Source organism: Balaenoptera ricei, chromosome 14 (assembly GCF_028023285.1).
Source record: "Balaenoptera ricei isolate mBalRic1 chromosome 14, mBalRic1.hap2, whole genome shotgun sequence".
NCBI classification, from domain to species: domain Eukaryota; kingdom Metazoa; phylum Chordata; class Mammalia; order Artiodactyla; family Balaenopteridae; genus Balaenoptera; species Balaenoptera ricei.
This window is the reverse complement of record NC_082652.1, coordinates 18,172,650-18,200,326: the sequence shown is the minus strand read 5'-3', so window position 1 is coordinate 18,200,326 and position 27,677 is coordinate 18,172,650. Positions and strand designations below refer to the sequence as shown.

At 39.8% G+C, this 27,677-nt stretch overlaps 1 protein-coding gene across 1 annotated transcript in view; it reads right to left on the bottom strand.

The window, feature by feature from the left end:
- Positions 1 to 6,045: 6,045 nt before the first annotated feature.
- Positions 6,046 to 27,677, bottom strand: part of PIWIL3 (piwi like RNA-mediated gene silencing 3) — a 36,201-nt gene continuing 14,569 nt past the window's right edge. Inside the window, 12 exon segments of the mRNA XM_059895227.1 lie at positions 6,046 to 6,162; positions 6,868 to 7,021; positions 7,891 to 8,019; positions 8,726 to 8,879; positions 9,265 to 9,335; positions 11,347 to 11,450; positions 11,576 to 11,776; positions 23,655 to 23,727; positions 24,169 to 24,350; positions 25,266 to 25,404; positions 25,883 to 26,000; positions 26,207 to 26,333. Of these exon segments, the coding sequence (XP_059751210.1) occupies positions 6,046 to 6,162; positions 6,868 to 7,021; positions 7,891 to 8,019; positions 8,726 to 8,879; positions 9,265 to 9,335; positions 11,347 to 11,450; positions 11,576 to 11,776; positions 23,655 to 23,727; positions 24,169 to 24,350; positions 25,266 to 25,404; positions 25,883 to 26,000; positions 26,207 to 26,333 (1,569 nt within the window).

The following is a 27,677-nucleotide window of genomic DNA, read 5'->3' as shown; positions in this document are numbered from 1 at the left end:
ACACATATATATATATATATAAACCGAATCATGTTGCTGTACACCTGAAACTAACACAACATTGTAAATTAACTACACTTCAGTTTTAAAAAATGGTTTAAAAAAATAGCTGATATAAAGTATTTGTCCATTGTCAGGAGTTTCATGAAGATACTGTCTACTAGGGTTTTTTTTTTAAATAAATTTATTTATTTTTGCTGTGTTGGGTCTTCGTTTCTGTGCGAGGGCTTTCTCTAGTTGCGGCAAGTGGGGGGCCACTCTTCATCGCGGTGCATGGGCCTCTCACTGTCACGGCCTCTCTTGCTGCGGAGCACAGGCTCCAGACGCGCAGGCTCAGTAGTTGTGGCTCACGGGCCCAGTTGCTCCGCGGCATGTGGGATCTTCCCAGACCAGGGCTCGAACCTGTGTCCCCTGCATTAGCAGGCAGATTCTCAACCACTGCGCCACCAGGGAAGCCCTACTAGGGTTTTTTTCCCCTTGTGTGTCAGCCTGTTTTGGGGGGGGGCCGAGAACACCCCCAGGCTATGTGATTCTCTCACCGAACTCAGTATATTGTCATACTAGTTGCTATGATTTATTACAATGATAGCACACTAAGCAAAATAAGCTAAGGGGAAAAGTACATGGAGGAGGTCCAGAGGAAACCAGGCACAGGCTGTTAGGAAACCTGCTCCAGTGGAGTCACACAGGCACACTTAACTCCTCCAGCAAAACTTGCGATAGCACATGTGAAATGTTGTCTTCCAGGGAACCTCATTAGAGACTGTGTGCCCAGAGGTTGTTACTGGGGTCTGGTCATTTAGTCATCCTCTGCCTAGCACATACCTAAACTCAAGAATTTCAGCAGGAGAGAGATGTTCAGCATAAAGCACAGTGTTTGCAAAAACAGCTTGGGCACAGTGAGCCACTCTTACTGGAGAATGGTGGGGACTGTCCTGATTCCAAGTTCCCAGACTCTAGCCAAGGGCCAAGCTAGCAAGCAGGACTTTCTAAGGAAAGCAGTCTCAGCCCTACTATGTCAACTCTTTTCTGGACCACGTAGGACCACACTTTTTTTCTTTTCTTTCTTCTTTTTTTTTTGGCGGGGGGGGGGGGCATAAACTGGACATTTAAAATAATATCACATGGAAACTCTGAGAATCAGATTCTCACCCCTCCCCAGGATTTGTTGTTTTGCTATTTTTTTGTACTTGTTGTGTTTTTGGTTTCTTTTTTGTTTTGGGTTTTTTTTTTCTTTTGTTGTTTTTTTGCTATTGACTTTTCTGAGCGAATTCACTAAAGTGTATTCTGTGTCGTGTGTGACCACTGTCGTCCCTGTTTGGTTACTTGGTGGTCATTTGCTGATTGGATAGAGATTTCATTAACAGCCTGGAACCAAGAAGTCACCCAGTCTTTACTGAGGGGCTCTGTGAGCATGGGGATTTTTGTCTTAACACTCAGCCAGGCAGCGGAAATCCCCACCTAAGCCTACACTTCCTGCTTGTGCAGAACGTCAAGGTCAGCCAGAGGTGAGAGCTTAGAACCTTACCAGGTCTTTCCTGAGCATGTGCACAGCCCTGAGTATGTGAGCCAATTCCTCATAATAAATCTCCTTCTATCTCTTTTTGTTTCTCTAGAGAACTCTGACTAGCTCAGGCTCCACATGACCTCTACAGCCAAATGCTTACTTCTTAGGATGTGTCATCTTTACGACATGGCTGCACCCTTCCTTCCTCTCATCCAGACTCATCTAGAGTCACTTCTCCTGACCCTGTCCCCACCTCCATCTGTCACACTTAGGCCCAGTGCAAATTCTATTATTTTCTTGGATGAACAACCAAAAATTTTTTTTTCTGTTGACATATGCTGTTACCAACACCTAGAGCATTTTCCCCCTCATTTCTCCTTCTAGCTCATTTCCATAAATCCTAAAGATATCACCCTCTGGGGTCAGGTTTCTGTGTCCTAAATGCTTCCCCAAGCCCAAACCCTCACTGGGGATTTAACTCAATATGTGCTCCCACGGCACCCTTCTAATTCTCACACTGTTGTGTTCAGGGACTGGTAGAAAAAGGTGAAGATGGGGCTTTGGAGGCACAATTGAGGAGACTGACATCCAAAAACATAAGCTGTGTGAGAGCATTACTGTTCTAGCGTTAGGGACCCCAGGAAGTGGCCAATATATGCTGTAATGGTGGATAATCCACAGGACTGAAAAATTAGATCATTGCATGGAATTGAAAGATTGTTAGGAAGAAGTTGGGTAAGTAAATGTCCCTTTAGCTATTCTTGGCATTAATTGTTTACAGTTCCTTTATGGAAAAAATCGGAGGTTAAATAAACATATTTAACCTAGCTCCTCTTCATTAATAAATACATGTAATACACATCATCAAGTAGATCCCAGTAGGTTTAGAACTGTGCTGCATGTAAATATTTTTGAATGAGTAATTCTAAACATCCTTAACTGGATTTATTGAGTTTTGTTGGCAGTCCCAACTTTAAAAAGCCCCTTTAAGTACCCAGTATTGTCTACTCCATATCTCCTCAGGGATCCATTGCACCCCGATGCTCTGGGCAGCGAGTAGGTAGCCTGAAGCCCAAAGGTCTTTCTCTCACTTCCCTGTGGACCTTGAGCACAATGCAAGCACCAAGCTGCTGTCCCATGCTGATCAGTAATAATTAGCCTCGTCTCCAGGCTGGAGACCAGAGAGAGAGAGGCCAGGCTGCCTTGACCCAGAGCCCACAAATCTCTCTGCGATTCCTGAGAGTCGGTTAACATACTTGTGGGTCAGGAGTTTGAGGACACAGCCTGAGTGTTGCTGCAGCCAAGCTGCTCCCTGGTTGCCCACATTGTTGCTATTTCCAGTACAGGTAATGGTGGCCATCTGTCCTGGGCCCTTAGATGCTGAGGGTGGCTAAGTCAGCCCTGCCTGGGCCATAGACCCTACAGGGAGAGAGGGAACAGTGAGCCAAGTGAATGAGGGTACAGGGCAGAACTGAGGGGTCCCCCACAAATATTCCACCCAGAACAGGTCAGCCCTCACCTATGCAGAGAGGGAGGAGAATGATGAGGAGAGGGGTGCAGGTCATGGGGCAGGTGCTCAAGAGCTGTGCTGCCTGAGACTCCAGTGGGTGCTCCCCTAAGTCTCTCTTATTCTGAGGCACCCATGGGTGGGAGGAGTTCCTACATTCACATGTGTCCCTGTTCCCCAGCACACTCAGCCCTGGGCAATGTCTCTGTGGCAGGTTAATGGCCCCTCCAAAGATGTCTATGTTCTAATCCTTGGATTCTACCCAAATGTTGCCTTATATGGGGAAAGGGAATTAAGGTTGCAGATGGAGCTAGGCTGCCTATCAGCTACCATTAAAATAGGGAGAATATCCTGGATTATCCAAGCGGTCCCAACATCATCACAAGGGCCATTAAAAGTGGAAGTGGGAGGCAGGAGAGTCAGTGTCAGTGGGATATGAGAATGACTCCATTGGCCATTGCAGGCTTTGAAGATGGAAGGGGGGCCGGGAGGCAAGGAATGCAGACAACTTCTGGAAGCTAGAACGAAGGAAACAGACTCCTAGAGCCTCCAGAAAGGAATGCAGCCCTGCTGACACATTTATTTTAGCCCGGTAATGCCCACATCAGACCTCTAACTCAGAGTCAGGAAATTCCTTATTCTTAGATTATATATTGTATTGCTACTTAGGGCAGATTCATTCCTAACCTACTCAGTAACGTGCAACTTAGGTACTATGATACACTGGAGAAAGTTTATCTGTAAGCCTTTGGAACAATAAAGCTTTCTCCTAGAAATATTTGATACCCAGTTTCCTTCATCTAATTTATAAAGGACTAGTAGGCTAATAAAGTCAGATGGTGTTCTGGTCACGATATTTATATTCATCTTACAAAAGCAACAATTTTTTCTAATCAGTAGATTAAGAAGCCTAAGACCATATTTTTAATAACAAGACTGAATTCAGTGATTTTAACATGAATACCTTTATTGAATCACATTTTAAATTTATAATTCTAGACATTATAGTGTTATGAATAAATAATATTTGTATTGCATTTATAGGAAATGTTCAGAAAGTTCTCATTACTTTGAATTTGTTCCAAGTGATTTTTGTAGCTCTCTAGAAATGTACTACCATAAATGTATTATCATAAATCAAATTCTAGGTTCAGAAAAGAATGTGTCATCTTTAATCATGGAGACCATATCCTATATTATATTTATCATTATTAGCAATACAGCTAGGTAGGACGTTACCGGGATTACAGTATATTTAAAAGACTTGTTTTAATTTTATTTCTTTTAAGATGGGTTCAAATTGCAAACCTAAATTGATTAACCTATAATCAAAGCAATTATATTATTTTTAAACATATCCTTTCTGATGTATTTGAAGTCCCCTAACTACCCCACCTCAAAAAAAAAAAAAATACCACTCTATGAGTATAAGAGAACAAAAGTTTCACATATTGTTTTTTTATTTAATTAATTAAGTTATTTATTTATTTATTTATTTATTTATGGCTGCGTTGGGTCTTTGTTGCTGTGTGCGGGCTTTCTCTAGTTGCGGTGAGCGGGGGTTACTCCTTGTTTTGGTGCACGGGCTTCTCATTGCGGTGGCTTCTAGTTGTGGAGCACGGGCTCTAGGTGTGTGGGCTTCAGTAGTTGCAGTGCGTGGGCTCAGTAGTTGTGGCTCGCGGGCTCCAGAGCGCAGGCTCAGTAGTTGTCGCGCCCGGGCTTAGCTGCTCCGTGGCATGTGGGGTCTTCCCGGACCAGGGCTCGAACCCGTCAGTGTCCCCTGCATTGGCAGGCGGATTCTTAACCACTGCGTCACCAGGGAAGTCCCACATATTGTTTCTTAAATCTATTTAAAGATAGTTTTAAGTGGAGAGAGAAAAAATAATGTGTCTGCTTTCAGGAAAAACATGATAGCTTCATTTAAACAACTTATTCAAGACTTTCTTCTGATGATGGTACAGCTAACACAATAATGTCACACTTAGAACATGCACAAGAGAATGAATTAAACAGAAATGCTAACAAAGCCCTTAATTTACCTTCTTTGTGGAAAATGTGACAAAATGTTACATTCCTGAGCCACCAACTTTTAAATCGCAAAGCTCTCCTTACTACAGCTCCACCAGAAAAAATTCAGATTCCCATGCAGGTACAAAGAACAAACTATTTCATATATAGGTTGTTTCTTTCATACAAAATATTAAACACAAATAAATTCCCATTTAATTTTGCCACTTTTATGTCTTCACTGTCCTTGAGAAAAAGGATGTTACAAAACTAAAGTAGGTATGATTTTCCAAGTAGAATTTACTTGTTCATAGATATATATATTCTCCATGTGACTAATGCCCAACCTTTTTTTTTAATTAATTAATTTTTGGCTGCTTTGGGTCTTCATTGGTGCGTGCAGGCTTTTCTCTAGTTGTGGCGAGCAGGGGCTACTCTTCATTGTGGTGCATGGGCTTCTCATTGCGGTGGCTTCTCCTGTTACGGGGCAGGGCCCTAGAGTACGTGGGCTTCAGTAGTTGTGGCATGTGGGCTCAGTAGTTGTGGCTCATGGGCTCTAGAGCACAGGCTCAGTAGTTGTGGCGCATGGGCTTAGTTGCTCCGTGGCATGTGGGATCTTCCTGGACCAGGGCTCGAACCCATGTCCCTTGCATTGGCAGGCGGATTCTTAACCACTGCGCCACCAGGGAAGTCCCCCAACCTTTACAATTAGAGCAGCATTGCTTGGAGTACAGAATATTCAGGCATGTTTAATCATAAAGTCCTTGTAACACATTTGAGAGGTAAATTGTAAAACAAAACTCTCACTGTCAGTTCTCCCGCCTGGAGAAGAGAAGCCTCATGTTAAGTTAGTGGTAGTATTGAAAATAGCATAACACACTTGGAGTCTCGTCCATGTCCAGTCAAGAATGGTTTTAATTCTGATTGTGCATCTAGGAAAAAATTTAAGATGTACAGATGCAGAATGAGAAAATAAGTTTACAAATTGTGGTTTTCAACATCCCATCATGCTTTCTTCTCTATGTTAAAGGTAAAAGAGACGTTTTGACAGAGATTCATGTGGTTCTTGGTGAAGACTCTGGCCCACCAGGTAAGCCAGCTTATGGGCATAATGGCAAGGAGCAGGAACTCGGATAATACCCTTTAGGAGAAAGATCAACCAAAAAGATTTTTTTACTTTTATGTCTGCTTTCCCTAAGTTTAAATTTTTATAGATATCCAAGGTTCAAAAAGTAGATTCAGTTTTGAACAATTTCACAGATCTGAAGGAAAATCAGTATCAAAAAATACTTACCATATTCATGGTACCATAACCATGTTCATATGGAGAACAGTATGGAGGCTCCTTAAAACTAAAAACAGAGCTACCATATGACCCAGCAATCCCACTCCTGGGCGTATATCCAGAAAAGATGAAAGCTCTATTTCAAAAATATACATGCACCCCAATGTTCGTAGCAGCACTATTTACAATAGCCAAGACACAGAAGCAACCTAAATGTCCATCAGCAGATGAATGGACAAAGATGTGGTATGTGTATACAATAGAATAGTACTCATTCATTAAGAATGAAATAATGCCATTTGCAGCAACATGGATGGACCTAGAGATTATCATACTAAGTGAAGTAAATCAGAGACAAATATTATTTGATATCACTTACATGTAGAATCTAAAAAATAGCATACAAATGAACTTATTTTTATTTACAAAGCAGAAACAGACTCACAGACACAGAAAACAAACCTATGGTTACCAAATGAGAAAGTGCAGGGGGGAGGGATAAATTAGGAGTATGGGATTACAGATGCACATTACCAAATTAAAGAAAAAAAAAATACTTACTGAAAAATTGTAATACATGTGGCATAGTTTGTAAGTTAGACTTTGTACTGCATCTGGGCTCAAGTAAAGCGTGTCATGGATGACATTATAATGAGTGGGAGTGACAGTGCCAGTGCCTTCTTTCACAGACTGACTCACAATAAAAAAGTCATACCTAGAATTATAGAACATAATTGGTATCAAGCTTATTTTAGAAGAAAAACAATGTAGCAAACCTAGTCTCTGAAGTAACAATTTACAGAAATCCATGATACAGAGTTTCCTTTTTATTTAGAAGCCTGGCTAACTGTTGAGCAATGATTTGCTAAAGCAAATCTACAAAGGACAGTGAAATCATTGACAATTAATAACGCTCATGGGATTTAAGCTCAAAAGCATATGCACTGATGCCTAGAGGCAGCAAACATCAAATTAGCACGTTAGACATGGTCATAGGTAATGTGATTCAGAGATTCAGGGAAAGATGGGAATATCCATCCCTGCAAATCACCAGAATATATTCAAACTCCCTAAATTATATAAGTGGTAAGGTTAACCAATTTATCGTAAATATTGAATGTTTATATCATTTTATGTTACACTTTGTTAATTGTACTTTTCATTTGCTTTGTTTTCTTCAATCCTTTCATGCCTTCTACTAGAAAAATCAGTGTTTCTGTCTTTCTTCAAATTTAATTCATTTCTCCCTATCTGTTGGTATGAATGTCCTGTTTTATTTCTTGCTGTGGCTTTGCATAACTTTCTCATTTGCATAATTCACTTTACAAGTCTAAAGTTAACCAGAAGTTCTAGCCTTCTTCCTAACAACTGAATCATCTTAGAACGATCAATAAATATTTGTCTGTTTTTAAAATTCTCTGAGAAACAAAATGACTGAAGACAGAAAAAATTATCTAACATACCTACCATTTTTAACCTTCTTTAGGTCAATTCTTCCTTTCTCGTGCAAATCATGCAAACCTTAAAAAATTCTGTTACTATTTGAATAAAAAGGAATCTTTAAAATAAAGAAAGATAGCTTACCATTCCGTCCTAGTCACCTCTAAATCAATAACCGTTCCTGGAGATGGACTGTCAAGTCTTCCCTCATCCTTTTCAATAAAAAATCTGGTGTTTATTCGTTTCTTCACCACGATGAAAGTTAGTCTGACACTTAAAAGATTATGATCAGTGTCACTCTGGTTGCCCTGCCTTATCTCAGAAGCATTCAGAGTGTCGAAAACAGCCCACACGTAGGAGCCATTAAAAGGAGTCTGCAGATGGTAGCTGTCCACACACCCCAATTTTACTGTCTTAGCTCCAAGAGCCTGATTTAGGAAGTAAAGGAGGAGGTTTCTATTCATAGCCATTCAGATCCTAGGGGAAGGGTCCCTTCCTCCCAAGGTCAAGATTACTTGTACTGTCTGTGCTGGGCACCAGGCTTCACTGACAAACAGGTGAGGCCAGAGAAGGGAACTGAGAGGAATCCCCGGTCCTGGGACGAACAGAACTCCAGGATAAAGGAGCTGGATAAGTACAAACCATTGACAGACTATGTTCATGGACTTTTAGGAATATCTGAGGTTAGCAAGCTCTCCTCCATCAAGGTTTGGAAGGAGATTAGAAAAAGAAAGAATCATGGGGTTCCATATGGGGAAACAACCTGCTACTGCAAGGCTTCAGTTCTGCTTTCTCCCCTGATGTGGGCATGGAACACAAAGGGGAAGGGTCTGTTTTTTTCTCCCCACCCATCCACTGAAGCTCTCTGTATCCAGCTTTCCAATTCACACATCACAGTTGTTGTAGATATTTCCCCCCTGCCCCTGGAAACTAAAATGTAAAGCTTACAAAATCTGCACTTCATGAGTAATATACCCACCTTTGTCCTCTGTAAGCATTTTCTAAGTAGGACTCCATCTGTTTTAGTTCTTGGTCAATCAGTGCTTGAAGCTGTCCTTCTCCCACTCCATCTCGATACCCAATGATAGAATGTGGCAGAGATGAATTTTGTTCATACCAGAGCTTCAAGGCAGCTGAAAGGAAGTCAGAAACACATATAAATAAACCATAACTTGGAACAAAGTGGCCACTGTTTTTGACAACTTCTATGTTCATTTGTCAACATGGTAGCTTTCAGGACACTGCTTAAGTCCTCAGTCTAGTCCATACTTAACAAGAGTATGAAAATTTTGAGCCAGATAATTGTTTGTGGTGGTCAGGGGCAGGGAGTGTTGCTCTCCCATGCATGGTAAGACATTTAACAGCATCCCTAAACTTCTGTCCACTAGATGCCAATAGCACCTCTATCCCCACTGTGACAACCAAAAGTGTCTTCACTCATTGCCAGATGTCCCAGGTGGGGGGGCAGTATCTCCACCAGTATAGACTCAAGCCCTCCAGCCTCCACCAGGCACTGACTATGCAAGCAGGTTGTCAGCCCATTGACAAGCTCCTGCCCCGATTGCTGGATGATGCATTGAGAGAACCACCTGTATGGAGAAAAATAAGCCATTAGTTTGGAAAACAAGATTAATTCAGAATCAAAATGATGAAATTAATCTATGACCAAAAAAAAATTCACTATCAGTAGTTGAGGATCCAATTAAAGATCCATTCTTCATCCGGCTGCAGAGATCCAAGTATTGGTCTCTTCACATATCTTAGGCATTTTGTAACATTTTGAATGCACACAAAGAGTAAGATAGAATGGAAACATTTGTTAACATTAACTACAAATTATACATGCTTTGAATACATATGACTCATATTGTTTCAGCTCTTGGGGAATTCCACAAAGTGCAAACCCAGTGTTTTTCTGGAGACTCCTACTTCTAGTTCAATGTCGTAAACAATGGTTCATCCATATGAATCTGCTTTGGAGGGAGCAGTTTGCTTCAAAACAGTAATAGCTATTGTGACCACTGCTCAGCGTATCAAGTAAAATCACCTGTTTGTCTCGAGTTTCTATCCCCTTATTGCGTTTTTGTTTACTTCAGAGTAACAGAAGTTTAGGATGTTTAGGATGACCTGATAGGGTATGATGTATGTTTGCCTCTTCATCTGAATCTGTACTCCGATGGATGGGATCAGATATTTTGGCTTTACATTTTCACTGCTGCATTCTCAGTATTTACACATAGCAAGTGCTCAAAAATATCTATTGCATGAATGCAAGCTTAACTTTTTACCTATTATCACAACATTTTCTACTAAAAAAGGCAGAGTAAATCCATGTTACTCTATTTAGAGTATGACTGGAAGAAAAAGATCCTTAAATGATACTGTGGAATTATACCTAGTGGGCCACAAACAGCATTGAACATAGTGGTGGTTTGTGACTGTCCCACGTACCATAATGCACAAGAGAAGAATATGCAAACCCATCTGCACTATGGGTTTTATTTTCTACTCTACGCACAGAAAATAAAAGGTCCCTGGAGAAAAGGAGAATCATAGGATATAGAAGCACATCTCCTTATTCAGGTACATTATATACAAATGTATGAAGACAAGATCTTATTATACCTACAGGCCACTGGGTATGTTCCCATATGTGTCTTCACCCACGTATATCCTAAGTGCTTCCTCATGTGTCCCTATGCAGAGACTCACTGATCAAATCCTGCGGTTGGCAGAATTCTACTTGTCCTCATCCTTGGAACTTGTGAACATAGTGAGATCTGGGCCCTGTGATGATGTTATATGGCACAGTTGACTTTAAGATAAGGAGAGTCTCCAGATGGATGATATCCGACCTCATGAGCTCCTTTAAAATCAGCGAGTTTTCTTTGGCTGATGACAGAAGAGGAAGATGGAGAGATTCAAAAGAGAACAAGAACACAGTGTGAATTGGCGGGTTGGAAGTTGGAGGGGAGGCAGGAAGCACATCAGAAGGAACGTGGATGAAACTCTAGAAGCTGAGACTAGCTGTAGGTGACAGCCAGCAAGAAAGTGGGGTCCTCTGTCCCACAATCACTAGAAAATCGGCTCTGCCACATCGACGTATGCTGGGAAGAGGATCCCAAGCCTCCAGGTGAGAATGTGGCTTATGTGACACTTAACTCAGCCTTGGGACTTCCCTGGTGGTCCAGTGTTTAAGAATCTGCACTTCCTCCGCATGGGGCATGGGTTCGATCCCTGGTCGGGGAACTAAGATCCCGCATGCTGCGCAGTGCAGCCAAAAAAACAAACAAAATCTCGGCCTTGTAAGGCCCTGAGAGCCACGCAGTGCCCAACATCTGACCCACAGGACTGTCCGTGGTCATGTGAGTGTTGTCTTAAGCTGCCACATTTTGTCGTAGTTGTTAGGCAGCAATAGAGAATGATCAGAGGCTTCCATACAAAATGTTCTGGGAGCCTAACTTTGCCAGAAGATCAGGAGAGCGCATCACTAAGAACAACTTGTCCATGGAGCTTGCCAACAATGTGTGTTAGGTCCGCCTCTCCTATTTGGCCTCCAGATAGCTCCCCACTAAACACTGTCTGCCAAAGCTTACCCACTGCGTCAAGTCTGGATCGATGCTTGCCACAAATCCTGCGACTGACTTCCGTCGACGTACAATACCGTGGAAACAATCGATACCGATGAACATTGCATTCTGCAACTTAAATTTTAAACAAGGTAGCAGATTGAGTTAGAACACAAAGCAAATTTCCAATTAAATAGGACCTTAACAAATTCTACCAAAGACAGATGAAAGCAAGAGAAGGCAACAAAATCCCCACGTACTTCTATATCCACCTTCCAGAGGGCACCTCCTAGCTTGCAGTTCATCTACAGGGCAATCTTTGTAGTGATGGTCAGCGGCGTCTTGGGTCTCTCTAAGGTCCTTTTCAACACACACTGGCTTGGAATCGGGTAATTGACACACACATGTCTTTTTATGCCATCATAAATTTCTTTATTTTCAGTGGGCAGCAAGAAAAGGACCTTGAAAGAAAGCAAACATGACATTCCCCAAGATGCAAGAACACAGCGATGTGAGAAATGGATGCGTGTCGAGGAAGCTATATAGTTGGAGCACTGACAAAGTAGAGACTATTTATTAAACAGATATCTGAATCCATGAGGGCGAAGGGTCTAGAATCACACTGCATTCAACAAGTGTGAGTATGAGTGTTTGGAAGAGACAGGCTGTGAGACAGGCATTTGGCAATATGCATCGATCCTTGAAACTTGCAAAACCCTTTCATCCTAGTCATTCCATTCCCAGGAATCGTTCCATTTCCAGAAGTCTATCATGAAGTCAACATGGATGGGTTAAAAACATAGACTGAACTATACCGTCCTCAGGACAGTCACCGTTGATGGGATGATCGCTCTGTGTGGGGCACTTGCCAAGCATTTTACTTGATGCAGTTAATTCTCTCACCAATCCACTGAGATAAATACTGTTATCTGCCCCCACCAGCAAACAAGCTTGGGGGTTGTTATGGAAACTGCCTGATTTACAAGCAGCAGAGCAAGTTTCCAAGCCCTCGCCAGGACCTCCAGTAGGACACTGAGCCGTTAGGAAGAGAGGCTACCGCTTGGCTTGTTTCTGACTAATGGGAAAAATCATCAGTATATTCTTTTTAACAGTGATGCTTCTAGAAGTTTTTGGCAGACGTTCTTTATCAGATTAGGGTAATTCTTTTCTCATTGTAGATTAAGTGAGTTTTTCTTTTCACATGAAAAAGTATGAGATTTTATTAAATGCATTACCTGCGTGGACTAAGAAATATTCACCACACTATAATTCACCACACTAACCAGTTTTTAGAAAAATATAAACAACCTATTTCAAACTTACTGGCCCACTCTAGCCCATGGTGTTCTCCTAATATTTCTTTAACCACCAGCGAATCTCTAATAATGAACTCTATTTTTCCTAGTGTTGTTGAGCCTTACTCTTTTTCATTATTCTTGACAGTATCAAATTTTAGTATTTCCAAAGCTTTAGATTTATTTGCAGATTGTTTTCTATTTAGTTTCTCTTTTTACTGTTGATTTCATTCTATTTTACTTTGGTTGACTTGGTTCTTTTTTTTTTTTTTTTTTTAATGTCTGAAACATTTATATTAACATATTTCCATACAAATACAAATATGATTTTTAGAAATTTCATGTAATGTCTGAAACATTTATATTAACATATTTCCATACATATTTCCATACAAATACAAATATAAGATTTTTAGAAATTTCATGTAATGTCTGAAACATTTATATTAACATGTTTCCATACAAATAACCCAATGAAAGTTTAGTATTAGTTGTTTGTTTTTTTATACTGCAGGTTCTTATTAGGCATCAGTTTTATACACATCAGTGTATACATGTCAATCCCAATCGCCCAATTCAGCACACCACCATCCCCACCCCACCGCAGTTTTCCCCCCTTGGTGTCCATATGTCCATTCTCTACATCTGTGTCTCAACTTCTGCCCTGCAAACTGGCTCATCTGTACCATTTTTCTAGGTTCCGCATACATGCATTAATATACGATATTTGTTTTTCTCTTTCTGACTTACTTCACTCTGTATGACAGTCTCTAGATCCATCCACGTCTCAACAAATGACTCAATTTCGTTCCTTTTTATGGCTGAGTAATATTCCATTGTATATATGTACCACATCTTCTTTATCCATTCGTCTGTTGATGGGCATATAGGTTGCTTCCATGACCTGGCTATTGTAAATAGTGCTGCAATGAACATTCGGGTGCATGTGTCTTTTTGAATTACGGTTTTCTCTGGGTATATGCCCAGTAGTGGGATTGCTGGGTCATATGGTAATTCTATTTTTAGTTTTTTAAGGAACCTCCATATTGTTCTCCATAGTGGCTGTATCAATTTACATTCCCACCAACAGTGCAAGAGGGTTCCCTTTTCACCACACCCTCTCCAGCATTTGTTGTTTGTAGATTTTCTGATGATGCCCATTCTAACAGGAGTGAGGTGATACCTCATTGTAGTTTTGATTTGCATTTCTCTAATAATTAGTGATGTTGAGCATCTTTTCATGTGCTTCGTGGCCATCTGTATGTCTTCTTTGGAGAAATGTCTATTTAGGTCTTCTGCCCATTTTTGGATTGGGGTGTTTGTTTCTTTGATATTGAGCTGAATGAGCTGTTTATATATTTTGGAGATTAATCCTTTGTCCGTTGATTCATTTGCAAATATTTTCTCCCATTCTGAGGGTTGTCTTTTCGTCTTGTTTATGGTTTCCTTTGCTGTGCAAAAGCTTTGAAGTTTCATTAGGTCCCATTTGTTTATTTTTGTTTTTATTTCCATTACTCTAGGAGGTGGATCAAAAAAGATCTTGCTGTGATTTATGTCAAAGAGTGTTCTTCCTATGTTTTCCTCTAAGAGTTTTATAGTGTCCAGTCTTATATTTAGGTCTCTAATCCATTTTGAGTTTATTTTTGTGTATGGTGTTAGGGAGTATTCTAATTTCATTCTTTTACATGTAGCTGTCCAGTTTTCCCAGCACCACTTATTGAAGAGACTGTCTTTTCTCCATTGTATATCTTTGCCTCCTTTGTCATAGATTAGTTGACCATAGGTGCGTGGGTTAATCTCTGGGCTTTCTATCTTGTTCCATTGATCTATGTTTCTGTTTTTGTGCCAGTACCATATTGTCTTGATTACTGTAGCTTTGTAGTATAGTCTGAAGTCAGGGTGTCTGATTCCTCCAGCTCCATTTTTTTGCCTCAAGACTGCTTTGCCTCTTCGGGGTCTTTTGTGTCTCCATACAAATTTTAAGATGATTTGTTCTAGCTCCGTAAAAAATGCCATTGGTAATTTGATAGGGATTGCATTGAATCTGTAGATTGCTTTGGGTAGTATACTCATTTTCACAATGTTGATTCTTCCAATCCAAGAACATGGTATATCTCTCCATCTGTTGGTATCATCTTTAATTTCTTTCATCAGTGTCTTATAGTTTTCTGCATACAGGTCTTTTGTCTCCCTAGGTAGGTTTATTCCTAGGTATTTTATTCTTTTTGTTGCAATGGTAAATGGGAGTGTTTCCATAATTTCTCTTTCAGATTTTTCATCATTAGTGTATAGGAATGCAAGAGATTTCTGTGCATTAATTTTGTATCCTGCAACTTTACCATATTCATTAATTAGCTCTAGCAGTTTTCTGGTGGCAGTTTTAGGATTCTCTATGTATAGTATCATGTCATCCGCAAACAGTGACAGTTTTACTTCTTCTTTTCCAATTTGTATTCCTTTTATTTCTTTTTCTTCTCTGATTGCCGTGGCTAGGACTTCCAAAACTATGTTGAATAATAGTGGTGAGAGGGGACATCCTTGTCTCGTTCCTGATCTTAGAGGAAATGCTTTCAGTTTTTCACCATTGAGAATGATGTTTGCTGTGGGTTTGTCATATATGGCCTTTATTATGTTGAGGTAGGTTCCCTCTATGCCCACTTTCTGGAGAGTTTTTATCAGAAATGGGTGTTGAATTTTGTCAAAAGCTTTTTCTGCATCTATTGAGATGATCATATGGTTTTTATTCTTCAATTTGTTAATATGGTGTATCACATTGATTGATTTGCGTATATTGAAGAATCCTTGCATCCCTGGGATAAATCCCACTTGATCGTGGTGTATGATCCTTTTAATGTGTTGTTGGATTCTGTTTGCTAGTATTTTGTTGAGGATTTTTGCATCTATATTCATCAGTGATATTGGTCTGTAATTTTCTTTTTTTGTAGTGTCTTTGTCTGGTTTTGGTATCAGGGTGATGGTGGCCTCATAGAATGAGTTTGGGAGTGTTCCTTCCTCTGCAATTTTTTGGAAGAGTTTGAGAAGGATGGGTGTTAGCTCTTCTCTAAATGTTTGATAGAATTCACCTGTGAAGCCATCTGGTCCTGGACTTTTGTTTGTTGGAAGATTTTTAATCACAGTTTCAATTTCATTACTTGTGATTGGTCTGTTCATATTTTCTATTTCTTCCTGGTTCAGTCTTGGAAGGTTATACCTTTCTAAGAATTTGTCCATTTCTTCCAGGTTGTCCATTTTATTGGCATAAAGTTGCTTGTAGTAGTCTCTTAGGATGCTTTGTATTTCTGCAGTGTCTGTTGTAACTTCTCCTTTTTCATTTCTGATTTTATTGATTTGAGTCCTCTCCCTCTTTTTCTTGATGAGTCTGGCTAATGGCTTATCAATTTTGTTTATCTTCTCAAAGAACCAACTTTTAGTTTTATTGATCTTTGCTATTGTTTTCTTTGTTTCTATTTCATTTATTTCTGCTCTGATCTTTATGATTTCTTTCCTTCTGCTAACTTTGGGTTTTGTTTGTTCTTCTTTCTCTAGTTTCTTTAAGTGTAAGGTTAGATTGTTTACTTGAGCTTTTTCTTGTTTCTTTAGGTAGGCTTGTATAGCTATAAACTTCCCTCTTAGAACTGCTTTTGCTGCATCCCATAGGTTTTGGGTCGTCGTGTTTTCATTGTCATTTGTCTCTAGGTATTTTTTGATTTCCTCTTTGATTTCTTCAGTGATCTCTTGGTTATTTAGTAACGTATTGTTTAGCCTCCATGTGTTTGTCCTTTTTACGTTTTTTTCCCTGTAATTCATTTCTAATCTCATAGCGTTGTGGTCAGAAAAGATGCTTGATATGATTTCAATTTTCTTAAATTTACTGAGGCTTGATTTGTGACCCAAGATGTGATCTATCTTGGAGAATGTTCCGTGCGCACTTGAGAAGAACGTGTAATCTGCTGTTTTTGGATGGAATGTCCGATATATATCAATTAAATCTATCTGGTCTATTGTGTCATTTAAAGCTTCTGTTTCCTTATTTATTTTCATTTTGGATGATCTGTCCATTGGTGTAAGTGAGGTGTTAAAGTCCCCCACTATTATTGTGTTACTGTCGATTTCCTCTTTTATAGCTGTTAGCAGTTGCCTTATGTATTGAGGTGCTCCTTTGTTGGGTGCATATATATTTATAATTGTTATATCTTCTTCTTGGATTGATCCCTGGATCATTATGTAGTGTCCTTCCTTGTCTCTTGTAACATTCTTTAATTTAAAGTCTATTTTATCTGATATGAGTATAGCTACTCCAGCTTTCTTTTGATTTCCATTTGCATGGAATATCTTTTTCCATCCCATCACTTTCAGTCTGTATGTGTCCCTAGGTCTAAAGTGGGTCTCTTGTAGACAGCATATATATGGGTCTTGTTTTTGTATCCATTCAGCCAGTCTATGTCTTTTGGTTGGGGCATTTAATCCATTCACGTTTAAGGTAATTATCGATATGTATGTTCCTATGACCATTTTCTTAATTGTTTTGGGTTTGTTTTTGTAGGTCCTTTTCTTCTCTTGTGTTTCCCACTTAGAGAAGTTCCTTTAGCATTTGTTGTAGAGCTGGTTTGGTGGTGCTGAATTCTCTTAGCTTTTGCTTGTCTGTAAAGCTTTTGATTTCTCCATCAAATCTAAATGAGATCCTTGCCGGGTAGAGTAATCTTGGTTGTAGGTTCTTCCCTTTCATCACTTTAAGTATATCATGCCACTCCCTTCTGGCTTGCAGAGTTTCTGCTGAGAAATCAGCTGTTAACCTTATGGGAGTTCCCTTGTATGTTATTTGTCGTTTTTCCCTTGCTGCTTTCAATAATTTTTCTTTGTCTTTAATTTTTGCCACTTTGATTACTATGTGTCTCGGCGTGTTTCTCCTTGGGTTTATCCTGTATGGGACTCTCTGCGCTTCCTGGACTTGGGTGGCTATTTCCTTTCCCATGTTAGGGAAGTTTTCGACTATAATCTCTTCAAATATTTTCTCTGGTCCTTTCTCTCTCTCTTCTCCTTCTGGGACCCCTATAATGCGAATGTTGTTGCGTTTAATGTTGTCCCAGAGGTCTCTTAGGCTGTCTTCATTTCTTTTCATTCTTTTTTCTTTAGTCTGTTCCGCAGCAGTGAATTCCATCATTCTGTCTTCCAGGTCACTTATCCGTTCTTCTGCCTCAGTTATTCTGCTATTGATTCCTTCTAGTGTAGTTTTCATTTCAGTTATTGTATTGGTCATCTCTGTTTGTTTGTTCTTTAATTCTTCTAGGTCTTTGTTAATCATTTCTTGCATCTTCTCAATCTTTGCCTCCATTCTTATTCCAAGGTCCTGGATCATCTTCACTATCATTATTCTGAATTCTTTTTCTGGAAGGTTGCCTATCTCCACTTCATTTAGTTGTTTTTCTGGGGTTTTTTCTTGTTCCTTCATCTGGTACATAGCCCTCTGCCTTTTCATCTTCTCTATCTTTCTGTAACTGTGGTTTTTGGTCCACAGGCTGCAGGATTATAGTTTTTCTTACTTCTGTTGTCTGCCCTCTGGTGGTTGAGGCTATCTAAGAGGCTTGATGGGAGGCTCTGGTGGTGGGTAGAGCTGACTGTTGCTGTGGCGGTCAGAGCTCAGTAAAACCTTAATCCACTTGACTGTTGATGGGTGGGGCTGGGTTCCCTCCCTGTTGCTGTGGCGGTCAGAGCTCAGTAAAACCTTAATCCACTTGACTGTTGATGGGTGGGGCTGGGTTCCCTCCCTGTTGGCTGTTTTGCCTGAGGCAACCCAACACTGGAGCCTACCCGTGCTCTTTGGTGGGGTTAATGGCAGACTCTGGGAGGGCTCACGCCAAGGAGAACTTCCCAGAACCTCTGCTGCCAGTGTCCTTATCCCCACGGTGAAACAGAGCCACCACTCGCCTCTGCAGGAGACCCCCCAACACCAGCAGGTAGGTCTGGTTCAGTCTCCCCCAGGCTCACTGCTCCTTCCCCTGGGTCCTGATGCACACATTACTTTGTGTGTGCCCTCCAAGAGTGGGGTCTCTGTTTCCCCCAGTCCCGTCAAAGTCCTGCAATCCAATTCCCACTAGGCTTCAAAGTCTGATTCTCTAGGAATTCCTCCTCCCGTTGCCTGACCCCCAGGTTGGGAAGCCTGACGTGGGGCTCAGAACCTTTACTCCAGTGGGTGGACTTCTGTGGTATAAGTGTTCGCCAGTCTGTGAGTCACCCACCCAGCAGTTACGGGGTTTGATTTTACTCTGCTTGCGCCCCTCCTACCGTCTCACTGTGGCTTCTCCTCTGTCCTTGGACGTGGGGTATCCTCCTTGGTGAAGTCCAGGGTCTTCCTGTCAATGATGGTCCAGCAGTCAGTTGTGATTCTGGTGCTCTCGCAAGAGGGAGTGACAGCACGTCCTTCTACTCCGCCATCTTGGTTAATCTCGTCAAGTCAGGGGTTTTAAATGCTCTGTATGTAGACACCCAGGAAAACTGAATAGCTCCGGTTGACTTGGTTCTTGATGCATTAAAATCCAGACTTCATTCCCAGTGTATTCATCAAGGGCTGTAGGTCTCATTTCTAGTTTGCTGTGTCACCCACGTTTTGATGCCTAGTACTTACTTATATAGTCCCTCGGTTCTAAGAGTTTAATAAATTTCCATTATTCTCTCTAATATCACTGTTACTTAAAAAAATAATGGTTTCTTCAGGTGTACGTGGTTTAATGATTTCTAATTGTAATGTACTGTGGTCAGTGTATGTGGTCGATAGGATCCTGGTCCTTCATTATTTGCCTAGGTTTCTCCAAGCCCAGTGTGATCAGTTGAAGACAAAGACAAAACGAACTTATAGATGCACTTTTAAAGAGCACCTGATCTTTTGGGTCCATATTTTATACACGCACATGCACACGCACACACGCACGCACACATCTCCCTCTCTTTCCCTCCTCCCTTTCTCTCTCTCTCTCTCTCATATATATATATATGTTAGTAGGTTAGTAGGTCAAGCTTTTAGGTACAAGTTTAAAATCTTCTAGATTCTGTTTTTTTAAATCTGCTGATCTGACTTTCCTGAGAGTGGTCAGCGAATATTGTCTCCTAAAATTTCAGCTTCTGGAATAGCATGGACCTGTCTCCTCTTAAGAGCTATTCAAGCTGATGAAGATATAGAAACATGCCTGTTTCAGGCTCAGCCAGTTTAACAAGGCAATAAAGAATGATAGGGTTAAGATAGGAGAGAAGTAGGGACCCAGAGAGGTGATCCCAGCAACTGAGGCTGCGTTCTCTCCTGAGGTATCTGCCCATCCCAGTAAACACGGCTGAGAGGTTGGGAGGCTCTGAAAAGACTAACAACCTCTCCTCAAAGAGGGAGAAGGACAGAAATTAAAGACCAGGTCCTGCCAAGGAAAGGGTACTCGAGTTAAATCTTGAGCCTAGCACTCTAAACAGATTAGATTTATAATACTATGCTTTAAAGACATGAAGCTATGAGAATGTTCCAGCTGATGGTGGGTGTGTATCACCTTGGTACAGCCATTAAGGAAATCTGATTAGCAGCATCTAGTGACAAAGGAACATTCTTCTCCCAGGTGCATCCCAACAGAAATGCATACATATGAGCACGAAAGACAAGTACAAAAGTAGTCATGATGGTGCTTAAGTAATAGCAAAACTACAAATATCCCAAATGTTTGACAATAGGATGCATTAAGTTAAAAACAATGGGTTACCATCTAGAGCAAGAGAACAAAAAACTACAGCTACACCCAACAAAGATAAAACCTCAATGCTGAGCCAAAGAAAAACCAACACAAGACTGAAAGCATATGGCTCTTTAGGTAAAGTTCAAGAACAGACAACATTAAGCTACGGTGATAAGAAGGCAGGGAAGTAGTTTCATTTGTAGGATAGTGAGTGTGAAGGGGACAAAGTGAGCATCCAATGAGATTAAAAGATTATGATCCATTAAATAAGAATCCATGAGTGTGTTTACACAAGAATGAAGAGCTCTTCCTTATAATAAAATACCAACTAATAAATATAGAAGGGATATTGGAAACATAGACATCACTATTTGGTGAGACCATGTTAACAACTGTTTCAGACAAGAATCCTCAATGGATGCTAAAATTAATGAGTGAAACTTCAATGAGAAACAGAACATTTGCATAGTCTCGAAGTGTCGTGCCATAATAAATTTAATCAATTACAAAGGGATAAAACACTAACTTTATAATGGTGAAACCTACCAGACCTCAACTTAATCATATGAGCTAAATTACAATGACCAGTTAATACAGCAGAAACTAACACCACGTTGTAAATCAACTAAACTCTAATAATAATAAAAAAATTATTACATGGAGATCTGATGACTTAAACCATGAATAGCAAAAAAAAAATGACCAGTTAAATCAACATCATGGGCTTCCCAATATGATGGATTTAGTAAACCATAGAATACTTCTGTGATATTCTGCAAGAATGCATGACCTGAATCTAGTCATGAGGAAATGGGCAAACCTATATTGAGGATTGTTCTATAAAATTACTGGCCAGTACACTTCTAAAATGTCAAGGCCATAAAACCCAAAGACAGATTGAAGATACTTCCCAGATTAAAAGAAGACGGAAAAAGCCTGATGGTTAGATGCCTCAGGTGACCCTTGATGGACCAGACGAAGAATTTATTTTGCTATAAAAGGGAACGATTGGAAGAATTTGGATTAGGGGTGTAGATCAGATAAATGGCTCAGGAAAAAACATATATACACACATGTAACTACTATGAATAATGACACAGGTATATATATACATATATATATATATATATATATATATATATATATATATATATAGTGAGAAGGAAAGAATGATTATATGTAGGTAAATATAAAGAGGGAGAGAGAATGATTATAGGAATGTGATAAAATTTACTGGTTGGGAAATCTGGATGATGGTTATAGAGAGATTTGTACTGTCTTTGCAACTCTTCCTATAAGTCTGAAAATATAAAGTGAAAAGAAAAAAGTTTTAAAATATTCAGGAAAATAGATAGTGGAGGTTTTAGATTGGATTGGTGTGTACTCATTCTTAAACAGAAAAGTTGTAAAAGATTCTCTAAAATAACAGGGACTGTGTCCACAGTTGCCATTTTTACTGCCAATATCTGATTTTGAGGAATAGGTTATTAATATTATGTGTAAGATGACTATTTTTATTCTTTTAGCCTTAAATTATTAATGCAGTACTAGATTGCTTTTCCTTCCTGGTTTAAAAAAGTCTGTAGTTTAGTTTAAATATGCTTTTATTTCCTCTATTTCTGCCTTACTCCACCAGCTCACACGTTTATAGGAATTAAATTCTTTATTATTCCCAAACTATGTGAGTACTTATGAACTCTTGGTAGTGTTACCACCAATTCATATTAATATTTGGGAAGTTAATGTTTAATTTGAGATATAACATAAATATGTGACTTGATGTCTTCCCATCACATTCAGTGGATTACCTTACACAGCCTGGTTCTGGCCCCCACCCAGCGCCACACAGCCTTTGAAATTTGTGAGCCACATGGCTTCACCCCTGCTTATATATGAGAATTCCCCTCTGTTCCTGGTCTAGGGAGACTTACTTTTGTGCCAAAAGATGTTTTACACATAATTTCCAGTTCCTATTTTATTGGTCATTCCCAGTTGTTTGGAATGCATAAGATTGTAGGCATGCTCTCCCCACCATTTGAAAAGACACCTTAAAATATTTAAGGGAGTGCCTTGAATAAAAGATACTGTTCCAAAAAGAAAAACTAGGATAAATTAGTAAAAGTGGGGCAAGTTCCCATTCAAGTTTCAGACACTTTCTTAAGAGAAATTCCCACAATTAGAAAGGCAGTCTTTCATTTTCCAGGCAGATGCTAAATGAACAAAGAAAGTCATGTCATGAGTTGGGATGCAAACCACCACCAAGGCCTCTTCAACTCCATTCTAACATGCGATGCTTTGCTGAGTCCCACCGGAGGCTTCCTTGACCTAGCTGAGCATTTAAGGCTACAACACCAGAGAAGCATGAAGCATGGCATTCAATCAAAGTAACAGGAAGCAAGACACAGATTTAAGAACAGGATTTCAAAAGTAAGATTTCATTTGAGTATAATAATGGCTCACAGAAGGTATCCTTCAGAGTAGCCTACAGGGTTGCTTGGTAGAAGCTGAAAGGAGAGAAAAGTCTAGGCTCTATGGAAAAGACAATAGGAGGAATATCCTGGTTTCAGGATCAAGAAACAAAGATCCCTTTAAAGAGCATCCTGGGGACTTCCCTGGTGGTCCAGTGGGTAAGACTCCACGCTCCCAATGCAGGGGGCCCAGGTTCGATCCCTGGTTGGGGAACTGGATCCCGCATGCCACAACTAAGAGTCCATATGCTGCGACTAAAAGATCCTGCATGCCGCAACTAAGAAGCCCACATGCCGCAACTAAGACCCAGTGCTGCCAAGATAGATAGATTAGATAGATAGGTAGGTAGATAGGTAGGTAGGTAGATAGATAGATATAAAGAGCATCCTGGATGATGAAGGAAGAATGGGAGATGAGTTTGGGGAAAGAAACCAAGGAAGGAAGAAAGATGTTGCTTTAGTAATTCAGATACAACATAATGACAACAGATGGGAGAAAGGAAAAATTCCATGAGAAATACCAGACGAAAGAACACTTACTGGAAGAGAACAGATCATAGACTTTGCAGGTTACAGCTGGAGAGAGAAATGATGAATGTGTGCCTACCATAATCCATATTACTTAATATTTGTATGGTGTTTTTTAATCTGAGACTTAAAAAATAATTCTAAGTCCTCAAGCCTAAAAGAATGAGCATAACATGGTGATATTAAGTAGTAGCTTAAACCCCAAAGTCTGTATTCAGCTACATTGTAGGGGTAAATTTCTATTTTTTGGCTGGTTTAGGAAACCAATGGCAACATCCAAATTCTAAAATACATACAAATGCAACTCACTAAGGACGGGGCACACATCAAATAGACACTTACCATCTGTGTTTTTTGTGAAGCATGTTTTTCTAAGGTGCTTATATAAGAATGGACTGTATCATCTGCTTCAAGCCTAGAAAATAAGTATTTCATCTATATTTCAAAAGTAATGAACAGTGAAACATGTCACATTTTATACAGCCAATGAAGCATGACATAAAACAAGGCAAGATAGACTGCCAAGGTAAGTATTTCATTTGAAGGTTTTTAAGACAAAAACAAGTTCAGTTTTTGGAAACAAGACTGGAAACTAGTTTTTACTATTCCCTCCTCCCCCGTCCACTCACATCAAGTTGCTAATTCTCATGTCTTCAAGATGTGGCCCAATAACCAGAAATTCATAGATCACAAAAGCCTGATTTAATATGTGTGGGCTAGAGCAGACTTTACTTTTTTGCTTACACACTTTCAGAGTTTGGATAACGTGACGGATTCCTACAATTTAAGAAGTTTTTCCACTTTCAAATTGCCAGCAACCGATTTTGAAATTGTAGATAATTTCTGCTCTACTTACAGTTTTGCATTTCTGACAGTTATGCCCATTTTGGGTGTGAATTTCTGTAGATTCTGCTGAAAGGTAAGGGCTGTTCCATAATTTCCCTTAGTATAGAGTATTAGCCAATGATCCAGTGACATTGCTCTAAGTACAGGTACCTCCCTTGTGTTTCTTGACCAATCTGCATTATGGTTGTCAAACTGGAGGAGAATTCAAGACATGGTATAAAACCTCATTAAAAAAAAAAAGAAAACCAACATCATCTAAGATCCTTTCCATTGTAAATCTGTGCTATTTCCCATTGAAACATTACCATTTTAAACTTCAGTCATGACAAGATTTTTTAAAGTACTTTAAAAATAAGTTTATTATAACTAATGAATATAAAATCTGACATGTTTTCAAACATGTTTGCAAAAAAAAGTAAATCCCTCCCTTGCTCCCCCTCCCCACAAGATACAGAGTAAGAACTTGGACAGAGTTTTACATGAAATCTAAACATGAAATTCTCATTTGTCAGTTGATCCTGAAAAGCTCCAACACATTATATTCTAGGTAAAGGTCCATTAAAATTAAGAAATCAACAAACCACTTGCTTTCTACTGTCATTATGATGCTCATTCAAAATGCTGAAGGGCAAGAACAGGTAACATAAGATTGCATGTGACAGATATTCAAAGTGCATGGATCTATGAAATCACAAACAATTGAGATGAGAATCCTGGGGGTGGAATTAAACGCTGACTTAAAAAGGCAATCCAAGGAAATCTATGTATATTGTAGTCTTTCGCATCTGGTCTAATGTTAGCTATTTTTCCTTAAGATATAGGTTAGTCACACTAGAATACTATGGGTTATTCTGGGTTATTATGATTTTAGGTATTTGACTGTTAAGGATACATTTGGAAGATCATTTTACCATGAGAGAATGTACACAATACTAATAAAGATATACAGAGTTTACTCTATGCCAAGCATGTTACATGCATTCTTATTGAATGATGGCTTGTCCTCTCATATGGAAATGACAGGTAGTCTGAAAACAGCAGTCATAGTTATTGACATGACCGAGTTAGTTCCTCTTTAGGTTGTTACTAATTTGACCCAACTCTGACATGACAATCCTGCAGCTGTCTTACAGTTCTTCTTCCTTGGTGAATTCTTACATCTTGCAAAGTTCTTCCAGAAAAGGATAAAAACTCCATCTCAAGTTCCAAATTCCAGTCTCGAAGCTCCTTTTGTACAGTATTATTTCTTAAAGAAAAAATATTTCCACATGCTCAAACCCAAGAAAATACGCAAAGGCAATTATCCATTTGCAAAACACAAGTCAGTATTCCTCTCATCTAAAGTGCTTTGTGTCAAGATGCTACAGGTAAACTCCATAAAACTCAAACAATCTTGTCTTTGTTCTCACACTTGTGCAGGCACTTAGAATCTATTTCATTCTTACCCCCTCTTGGCCTCCTCTAACACTGCAATGACAGAAAAAAAGAGTTGCACCTCCCCACTCCCCAAATATCACTTTCTTCCCAATCGTCACCTTTTAATTGAAGAATCTGAGATGCCAAGTGATCCACACAGGTCTCCACTTCACACACACAGAAAAGTAACACTTACTCCGTGCAGCTTGCAGGATCTTAGTTTCCTGACCAGGGATGGAACCCAGGCCCTCAGCAGTGAAAGCATGGAGTCCTAACCACTGGACAGCCAGGGAATGCCAAGCACTTACTCTCTTAAAGCATCCATGAGTGTTAGCAATTTACGCTGCCTTCTACCTGGATCCATCCTCATATAGGTGGACAACTCTCTCATCATTCCGTAGTCTTTACGCAGGTCATCCGTTAAGCCTTTAAAAAAAAATCCGAAAGATAATACACCAAACAAGCAAGAATAGATTTCTATTAGAGAAGACATAACTGTTGTATCCGGAAGAAGAAGAAAATCAGAGAGAACAAGTCTGGGTCATGTGGAGTCTTGTGAAAATCCTGTAAAGTAATATTGGTGACTTTAAAGAAGGGCTGTCTTTTATGAAGATGGTATAAATCCACAGTACCTGTCAGGTGGCATAGCTCAGGAACCAGCATTATAGGTTGACGGAGTGTGTCCTGTCGGCTCTTTTTCCATTTGCTCTTGGTGATCAAAAGTGGCTGACTTAAGGTAGTGACCACTGTACCATACTGCTGCTCAACAGAAAAACGAACACTGGCATGACTATTAGCAAAACCTTAGTAACATCAAATAAATAGGTACAAAAGTGCATTTTCGGATCACAAATGGAGGCCTAGAGGTGTGGTGATATTGTTTCCCCCAGTTTAAGAGAGCCTCCAAAACACTCTTAATATTCTCTTAATTTGATGTCCCAGGGATCACTTACAAACATAGATGGCCAAGGAGAGTAGAACACCCACAAAACATAATGGAATCATTGTGCTACCCTTTTTATTATAGATGTAGATGGGTGAGACTCTTGGATTATGTATTTCTCACCACAGTAGTGCCTTGAAAGTTTCCAAAACATACTGAGAATTTTCAAGAGGATTCCTATACTAATGGGGGACAAAAAAACCTGGCCACTTTTTAGAGTGGCAATTCCAGATCTATTCCCAACATTCCTCCTGCTTTATTTCCCCTAAACCCTTAGTCTCTGCTTCCAGTAGGGAAAGGCATCTTCTAAGGCATCACATACAGAAGTTCCTATCCCTAAGGCAGCAAATTCTTGTACAACAGTGACTTTACTCCCCAACACAAAGTGGAGATTCTTTGTAGTACAATCTTTCTAAGCTGCTTATTAGCAAGGTCCTCATCAATAAGTTAACCACATGAATTCTGGTATCATCTGTCATTTAAGCATCTGAGAGCTTCAAAAGGAGTTCTAACTTTGGGCAAGAAGACTTCAAATCCAGGTTTCATGGCTCTTTTCAAGCTGGGCGGCTACTATTAATTCTCATGCGATTGTTGCAGATTATATATTTTTTTCCTTCAAGCACTCTGTAGTTATTTGAAGGCAGCTAAGGTTCACCCCCTATTTCCTTGTCCTAGACCCTTCTTTAAGGAGGGCACTTTTGCAGGTATATACATGCATGTAGAATCATGGCATCATTTTAAGCTTCATCCACAACTCCTATCACCCAGTTTATCAAAGCCTTTGGACTTGCTCTTCCTCCTATAGAGAACTTTGGAAATCACACTTCCATTTCTTATAGCTTTTGTAAAAAATAAACAAACCTCAATTAAATAGAGTCAGGAGACCAGAGAGGGAGCTCTCACACCTTGCAACGATAGCAGAGCCCAACAGGAAGAAGAAAGACTTCTCTTCTTCCCTGGCAAGACCTTGGCCAATGAAAAGCCATGGACTCTTTGTTTACTAAAGCCCTTCCAACTTCCTTTTCTCTTCTATAAAAGGGTTCTCCTTTCCTCGTCAAGTGGGACTTGCACATGGCTCGCCAGGGTTGCAGACCCCAAATTGCATTTCTCCACTGATCCCAAATCAACCCATCTTTGCTGAAGAAAAAGCCTGCAGTCTA